This window comes from Colobus angolensis, unplaced genomic scaffold, assembly GCF_000951035.1.
Source record: "Colobus angolensis palliatus isolate OR3802 unplaced genomic scaffold, Cang.pa_1.0 Scaffold8, whole genome shotgun sequence".
In the NCBI taxonomy this organism is placed as follows: Eukaryota; Metazoa; Chordata; class Mammalia; order Primates; family Cercopithecidae; genus Colobus; species Colobus angolensis.
Window position 1 is genome coordinate 18,908,371 of NW_012121820.1, and position 9,039 is coordinate 18,917,409.

At 44.8% G+C, this 9,039-nt stretch overlaps 1 protein-coding gene across 1 annotated transcript in view; it reads left to right on the top strand.

The window, feature by feature from the left end:
- Nucleotides 1–1,819: 1,819 nt before the first annotated feature.
- Nucleotides 1,820–9,039, top strand: part of EDEM2 (ER degradation enhancer, mannosidase alpha-like 2) — a 35,531-nt gene continuing 28,311 nt past the window's right edge. Inside the window, exons 1-4 of the mRNA XM_011929214.1 lie at nt 1,820–2,021; nt 2,250–2,360; nt 4,453–4,492; nt 7,017–7,160. Of these exons, the coding sequence (XP_011784604.1) occupies nt 1,915–2,021; nt 2,250–2,360; nt 4,453–4,492; nt 7,017–7,160 (402 nt within the window). The 5' untranslated portion in view covers nt 1,820–1,914. The remainder of the gene's footprint in view (nt 2,022–2,249; nt 2,361–4,452; nt 4,493–7,016; nt 7,161–9,039) is intronic.

Sequence of the window (9,039 nt, forward strand, 5' to 3'; positions counted from 1 at the left end):
GACACTTACTTGGGGGATGTTTTCAGGGATGGATGTGGGACCAAAGGAGACCAAGTCTGGCTGCACTCCGGCTCAATAGACTGAGCTACCACTTCCATGTGCCTTTTTCAGCAAATAGGAGATAGCCAATCCTAGAATCATAGAAAGCTCAACCGAAAATGATCTCAAAGATCCATTTGTTCAAACACCTCATTATTTATAGACAAGGATGCTAGCCCCAGAGGAGAGGGTCACATACACAGGTTATAGATGAGTGACAGAGTTGTAATTAATTGGAGCCTAGATCTGACTTCAAATCCAGGGTTGGTTCTACTGCATGTCACACTGACCAAAGTCATGGGTGTTGCTGTGGTCTAAGGTGCTGACCAAACTTGAGAAACTTGGGAATAAGGGAAATGGAGAAATGGATCACAAACCTCCTGAAAGCTATAGTGCTTCAGAGTGGTCATTCTTTTTTCTTTCTTTTTTTTTTTGAGATGGAGTTTTGCTCTTTTGCCCAGGCTGGAGTGCAGTGGTGCGATCCTGGCACACTGCAACCTCCGCCTTCCAGTTTCAAGCGATTCTACTGCCTCAGCCTCCCCAGTAGCTGGGATTACAGGCACCCACTACCACGCCTGGCTAATTTTTGTATTTTTAGTAAAGACGGGGTTTCACCATGTTGGCCAGGCTGGTTTCGATCTCTTAACCTCAGGTGATCCACCCGCCTCGACCTCCCAAAGTGCTGGGATCACAGGCTTGGGCCATTGCGCCTGACCAAGGTATTCATTCTTACCTAAGACATTCTACAGGGCTGATAGGGGTAAGCTTCCGGTTTGAGATGGAGACTGAAGGGACCCTGATTGTGTAACCACATCCCAAAGTGGAAGGAAAGAAATGTCATGAATTTCTAGAACTGAAGGGATTTCAGGAAACCTCAAGAGTGACAGCATCAGAAAATGCAAGAGATTTAAAAAAAAAAAAGTGGAAGTTTTGAACAAATAAATGTGAGTTGTATCTTATACAATCAACAAGTAAACTGGTTTGGGAAGCTTAATATCCCTAACTAGGGGAGCAGACCACCCCTCATATTGTCTTATGCCCAATTTCTGCCTCAAATAAAAAGTAGGAGTTAAAGACAGAAGTGAAATCAGTAGTCAGACAGCCCAGCGCTGCATTCCAGGCCTGGTAATTAAAGATCGAGCCCTGAACTAACCGGTTATATTATCTATAGATTCCAGACATTGTATGGAAAAGCATTGTAAAAATCCCTGTCCTGTTCTGTTCCCTTCTGATTACCGGTGCATGCAGCCCCCAGGCACATACCCACTGCTTGCTCAATCAATCACGACCCTCTCACGTGGACCCCCTTAGAGTTGTAAGCTCTTAAAAGAGACAGGAATTGCTCACTCAGGGAGCTCGGTTTTTGAGACGTGAGTCAGCCCACGCTCCCAGCCGATTAAAGCTCCTTCCTTCTTTAACCCGGCGTCTGAGGAGTTTTGTCTGCGGTTCATCTGCTACGTAATAATGGTAGAGGCTGAACATTTCTCATGCTTACCCAGCCTTCATGCTTAATAAGGTTGTTGAAACAAATATGATAGAATGCATTTTAAATGCTCCGTACAGTACTAGTACACAATAAGTGCTCAATGCACGCTAGCTGTTATTATTAAAACATTAATTAATAACAGTAGTAACAACAGCCACTGTCTTTAAGACACGTTGATCAGTATTTCCGAAAGCGTATATCCCAAGTTGCTCTTCGGCCACGTTTGGCTGCCCATTGCATTCAGGGGCTTGTAGTCCGGAAGTGAGAGGCTGATTTCTCAGCGCGCAGGCGCAGTGGCGCGGGTCCCCGGAAGAACCCGCAGCAGCTCCAGGATGAGCTGGTTGCAGTGGCTGCTGCTGCTGCGGCGGCGCTGAGAGGACACGAGCTCTATGCCTTTCCGGCTGCTCATCTCGCTCGGCCTCCTGTGCGCGCTGCTGCCCCTGCACCATGGTGCGCCAGGTCCCGACGGCTCCGCGCCAGATCCCGCCCACTACAGGTGAAGGAGGCCAGGTTCCCGCCCTTTCGCAGTTGGGGAGTGGGATGCGCGAACCGGGTCCCTTCCCTTTCTGTCCATCCCAGGTCTCCTACCCCGACTTGCTCGGACCCCGCCGCTAGGTCCCAGACAGAAATCAGCTAGTGATTCCCACTTTCCGCCCTGTATCTTGTTCTTCCCCCGCTTGTTTTGTGTTCTGGCCCCATGCCTGATTTCTCGTCCCACGCCCAGGGAGCGAGTCAAGGCCATGTTCTACCACGCCTACGACAGCTACCTGGAGAATGCCTTTCCCTTCGATGAGCTACGACCTCTCACCTGTGACGGGCACGACACCTGGGGCAGGTAGTGCGAGCGGAGGGGCAAGGGGCGGCCAGGGTCTGACTTTCCGGGCCTAGGCGGGCGGGTCAGCTGGGACTGATGGCTTCATGGTCTCCTCACCGGCACCGGAAAGCCCCCAGATGAGCTACAGCCGCGCTCCCTCCAATTCTTGCTATCACCTCCAGGATCCATTTAGCCTCTGGCAGTGAAAAAAAGGACTGGATTAGCCGGGTGGGCTGGATCGCTGGGCTTAGCGCCAGCAGTAACAGGCACCAGCTGTGGGGACATAGGCAATTTCTGGAGTAACAAGAAACCGTGGAAGGGCTCCAAGAATTAGAAAACCCAACCTTTTCATTGTGTAGGTGGGCATTCAGGTCGAGGAAGGAGTGTGACACTCCTAAAACTTAACTGTTTGTAGTTGGTGTTCCCTGTGCCTGAAATACACTCTCCCCGTTTTCCTCCCATAACTGGCTGCTGCTTGTCATTCAGATGTCAGCTCAGTAGTCACTTCCTCAGCATCCGCTTCCCTAATGACCCACGACTCCCTTTTAAGTCACTCTCACCAGTTACCTGTTTTATTTTCTTTGTAGCACTTCTCACTCTTTGATACTCTCATTTTCACTTATCTACTGGTTTGTCTTTCTCATTCCCACTAGAATAAAAATCTATGAGAGCTGGAATTCACTGGCTTATTCCTTGCTGAGTGAAGAATCATTGCATTAGCTGAAGCTGACATTGATTGAACACTGTGCTAAACATTTTACTGTGTCATCTCCTTTAATTATCTTAATACCCCTACGAGTTAGGTGCCATTATCCCTGTTTTACACACGAATGTGCTAAGGTCGAGAGAAATTAAACCAAAAACTTGTGATGGTTTTTATTTTTTTAAGTTGAAACAAAGTAAATACAAATGGCAAATTCAAGTGGTAAAAAATTATATACAATAAATATCTCCCATACCCTAGAATTCCAACTATTAACTTTCCTTTGTATCTCTCCAGAAATATTCTTGGTTTATGCCATTATACATATAGATGTGTATATGTGTATCTTTTTAAAATGAACTTCTTAAAGGCATAATTTACATATAATAAAGTATACTCTTTTTTTTTTTTTTTTGAGATGGAGTTTGTTGTTTCCCGGGTGGGCGTGCAATGGTGTGATCTTGGCTCACTGCAACCTCCGCCTCCTGGCTTCAAGCGATTCTACTGCCTCAGCCTCCCAGGTAGTTGGGATTACAGGAGCCCACCACCACACCTGGATAATTTTTTTGTGGAGGTGGGGTTTTGCCATTTGGCCAGGCTGGTGTTGAACTCCTGACCTAAGGTGATCCACCCACCTCGGCCTCCCAAAGTGCTGGGGGACTACAGGCGTGAGCCACCACGCCCGGCCGACGCTCGTTTTAAGTGCATAGTGACCACCATCACAGTCAAGATATGAAACACTTCTGTCATCTTAAAAAGTTCCCTTGTGGCCCTTTATAGTTCATCCCTGCACCACCACTGACCCTAACAATTTCTGATCTGCTTTCTGTCAGTAAGTATGTCTTTTTGAAACACAGATGGAAACATACTAAACCACCCTGTCTTTTTCATTAAAAACAATTCAAATATCTTTCCATCAGCACGTAGAAGTCTTGATGACAATCTTTTTGATAACTTCGTAGTTTTACACTGTTTATAACACAGTTTAATCACCCATTAATGGACGGACAGTTGGGTTCTTTCCAGCCTCTTGCTGTTCTAAACAATACTGCCATGAACACTGTCAAACAGCTGTTCGCTGTGGGGTAAATTCTTAGACGTGAAAATTGGTGAAAAGCCTGTGCTTCAAGCTACAATCGTATACTGCCTCCCAATGGCAGAGGAGAATGCCAGAATATAGGTGATGTATTTAATTACAATGGAGCTACATCAGCCAACCCTCCCAGGTGCATTAAGTGGGTCAGAGGATCCCTGCGATTTTCACTGTGGCTTCTCTGTTGTGACTGTAAGTGGGACAGGCAGAGGCATTACTTTGCCTCATTTACTTTTAGGGGGATCAGATCTAGGGCAGCCATAATGTCTGGTATTTGATTTTCTTACTAAGCGGCTGGGATTTCTGTCCTTTTGCAGTTTTTCTCTGACTCTAATTGACGCATTGGACACCTTGCTGGTAAGTATCTCGTCTGTTTCTTTTCCTTTCCACCCTTACATAATCAACATCCTTCCTCTTTTGGCAGCTTGACTGTGGGTGAAAAATGAATTCCTCTCCTAGGCCTTTTATTTGCATCTCATGATTCTGAACTGTCCGCTGCAGTTGCCTAGCTACATAGGGAAAAACGAACTACAACTTATGCAGATTCATTTATTTAGCAAACATTTATAGAGGACCTGTTATATACGGAGAATTGTAATAGGCTTGTATAACTCTGTGGAGGATACAGAGACTTTGACATCCTCCTGTTTTCAGAGGCTTACATTCTAGGAGCCCTGTTCAATGATAATAAAAGGATATCAGATTGAGCACGGTGGCTCACACCTGTAATCCCAGCACTTTGGAAGGCTGAGGCAGGCAGATCACCTGAGGTCAGGGGTTCGAGACCAGCCCAGCCAATATGGTGAAATCCCGTCTCTATTAAAATACAAAAAATTAGCCTGGCAAAGTGGCACATGTCTATTATCCCAGCTACTGGGGAGGCTGAGGCAGGAGAATTGCTTGAACCTGGGAGGCAGAGGTTGCAGTGAGCTGAGATTGCACCATTGCACTCCAGCCTGGGTGACAAGAGAGAAACTCCGTCTCAAAAAAATTAAAAATAAAAAAATAATATCCGTGACTAATTAGTATGTTTGTGTAGGGCTTAGTACAGACATGTATTAATTCTTCCAACAACTTCTTGAGGTAAGTACATTTACTCCTTCTTATGGCTAAGAAACCTGATGCTTACGACTGGGCACGGTGGCTCACGCCTGTAATCCCAGCACTTTGGGAGGCCAAAGCGGGAGGATCACTTGAGCACAGGAGTTCAAGACCAACCTGGGCAATATGGTGAAACCCCGTCTCTACCACAAATATAAAAAATTAGGCATGATGGCACATGTCTGTGGCTCCATCTGTTTGGGAGGAGGGTGAGGTGGGAGGATTGTTTGAGTCAGGGAGGCAGAGGTTGCAGTGAGCCAAGATTACACCACTGCACTCTGGTCTGGGTAACAGAATAAAACCTTGTCTCAGACTAACAAACAAAAAAAGACATAAAAGAAACCTGATGCTTAGAAAGGTAAAAAGGGCCAGGTGTGGTGGTTCATGCCTGTAATCCCAGCAGTTTGGGAGGCCAGCATTACTTGAGCCCTGGAGTTCAAGGCTGCGATGAGCTATGACCACACCACTGCACTCCAACCTGTGCAACAGAGCAAGACCCTGTCTCAAAAAAAAAAAAAAGGTCTTGGACTGGTCCAGGTCAAGTACCCACTCCATAGCCAAAGGGATGGGATCAGCCTCTTCCAAATCACAGGAGTGACTACTGGGAAAGAGTGATTCCTAGAGGGTAAACTGAGATGTTATTTATTGTCAAAAGAAGAGAGATTGAGATTGCATTTGGCTAATGGTTTAAATAAAAAGGGTTTATTTTCTCAAGTAAAAGAAAGTCTAGAGGTAATTTCTAGTGTTGGGTCAGCTACTCAACCGTGTTATCAGAGACCGGGCTCTTTGTAGCTTTGCATTCTAGTATCGTTAGTGTTTTGGCTTTTATTCTCATGCTTAGTACCTCATGGTCTCACATAGCTGCCATCGCTTCAGAAATCAAGTCTGAGTTCAAGGCAGAAAGAGAGAGACTAAAAGCCATGTTAGCTGTGTTTGTCCCTTGGTATTAAGAAAATAGAAGCCTTCCCAGAAGTGCCCCCAGTAGAATTCTCAAGGGTCAGAATTGACTGGGTAAACGATCAACTGCAGCAGCAAAGGAGGCTGAGAAAGCTTCTGGATTTCCAACCTCTGGTTGGGAGGCCATGAGGTAAAGAGGGTAGGAATGAATTTAGTTTTGGGTCAGCCAACCTGTTCTGTTTTCCACAAGGTTGAACATGACAAGACGGGGTTAAAAACAACTGATACCTACTGCAAATGTCAAACTAAGACTTTTGGCTGGGTGCGGTGGCTCACTCCTGTAATCCCAGCACTTTGGGAGGCCGAGGCAGGTGGATCACGAGGTTAGGAGTTCGAGACCAGCCTGCCCAATATGGTGAAACCCTGTCTCTACTAAAAATACAAAAATTAGCTGGGCATGGTGGCGCATAATCCCAGCTACTCAGGAGGCTGAGGCAGGAGAATCCGGGAGGCGGAGCTTGAAGTAAACCGAGATCGCGCCACTGCACTCCACCCTGGGCGACAGAGTGAGACTCTGTCTCAAAAAAACAAAACAAAAACCTAAGACTTCTGTGTAGTTTGCATTCTTTATATTGTGTCCGTTTAAATGACTACATCGTCACTCTTAATTGGGACCTAGGAATTTACTTAACCTGTCTCTTGATATGAAGTCTCTGGATGATCTCTAGCTCTCAGTGCTTTCTTCTGCTGTCACCGATCCTAGGACCGAAACTGGAGATCTTAAGTGGAATTAGTGAGGGCCACATCAACGTAGGATCCCAGACTCTGAATCTGCCTCCACGCATGCAAGAGCCTCAGCGTCAGGTCTCTTTTTTATTTCCAGATTTTGGGGAATGTCTCAGAATTCCAAAGAGTGGTTGAAGTGCTCCAGGACAACGTGGACTTTGATATTGATGTGAACGCCTCTGTGTTTGAAACCAACATTCGAGGTGAGGGCTGCTCTCTAGGACCTTTAAAAGAAAAGAGAGTGTGAAGTTGCCTCTGTAAACCAAGAAGTGGTAAATAGGATTTTAAGGACTGACCATGCCAGGACCCTTGGCCGAAACCTCTGACCGACAGAGCTCTCCTTCCCTCCTGGAGGGTGAGGTGGGGAAGTCTCAGGATTTCCACATCAGTTTCAGATATGAAAGTGAGCAGGAGACTAAAAGCCTGGAAAGAAATACACCAGATTACTCACCTCTTTAATATATATTTGATACTAGGCACACAGCTATGAACAAGAGAGATATGATCCTTGCCTTCTTGGAACTTACTGTGTGTCCAATCCAATTTTCGGCAATGATGGAAATGGTTTTTTTTATCTGTGTTTTGGCCAGTATGGTAGCCACTAACCACATGAGTTCTTGAGCATTTGGAATGTATCTACTACAACTATGCAACTGAATTTTTAATTTCATTTAATTTTAATGATATTAAATTTAAATAGTCACATGTAGTTAGTGATTATTGTATTGGACAGTGCAAATCTAGGGCATTAATCTTCCAAACTTGGCTGCCCGTAGGAACCACTTAGGACCCTTTAAAAAATTCAGATGTTGAAGCTCCACACTAAACCTAATGAATTGGAATCTCTGGGTTGGGTCCTAGGATCAGTATTTATAGCAGACTTCCAATGATTCTTGTGAAGCTACCACAGCCCTTATTTGCATTGACCTCTAGACCACTTAACAGCTATCACCTCTGGATGGCAGAGTTCTATTTTTCCTCATTATTTTGTATGTTTTCTGCAATGAAACTTATATTCCAGACATATGATCCATAAAAATTTTAAAACAGAGAAGAGAGCAGAGGGACAACATGGTCTAAAATCCTGGTTTAGGAATCCGGCGTGAGTTTGAGGCTGTGCTTGTTGGCTGTGTCTCCCAGCTTCTGAGCCCAGTTTGTCATCCGTGAATGAAGGTCGTTCTTATACCTTCATTTCTGATACGAATATAATTGATACCAGCTTTCTTTTGGTTGACTTTTTCCCATGTATCTTTTTCTATCCTTTCCATCTTTCTGTAGTTTTATGATTAGATACAGCTTTTGCAAGTAGTGTATTGTATTTTATCCATTCTGACAATCTTTAACTGAAACATTTAATCCATTTACATTTACTGTAATTACTGATATATTTGCACTCATTTCCACAGTATTGTGCTCTCTGTGCCATCTTCTGTTTTTTTTTGAGATGGAGTCTCGCTCTGTTGCCCAGGCGGGAGCGCAGTGGTGCGATCTCGGCTTACTGCAACCTCTGCCACCCGGGTTCAAGCGATTATCCTGTCTCAGCCTCCCATGTAGCTGGGATTGCAGGTGCTTGCCACCACGCCCTGCTAATTTTTGTATTTTTAGTACAGATGGGGGTTTCACCATGTTGGCCAGGCTAGTCTCGAACTCCTGACCTCGAGTGATCCATCCGCCTCGGCCTCCCAAAGTGCTGGGATTATAGGTGTGAGCCACTGCACCCGGCCCTGTGCCATCTTCTTTATGTTCCTTTATTCTCTTTTTCATGCCTTCTTTAGATTGTTTTTCCCCCCATTCCATTTTCCTCTTACCAATAGGGAAATTATGCACAATATCTAGCTTTTTACATAGTTTTCCAAGTAAATTTAATAAACATAACTTATCAAAGTCTAAATTTAGTGAAAAATCTTTGTTCTACTCCTGAATAATGCAAAACCTGGCTTAGAGAACATCCTGACCTATATGCTATAGTTATATATTTTAGTTATTCGTTTTAAACCCTCCATACATTATAATTTCTGTTCTATACTGTTGAAGTTTTGCATTTGCACATATATTTACCACTTTTTTGTTGTTGTTTTTGGTTTCAAATAGAGTCTCACTCTGTCACCCAGGCTGGAGTG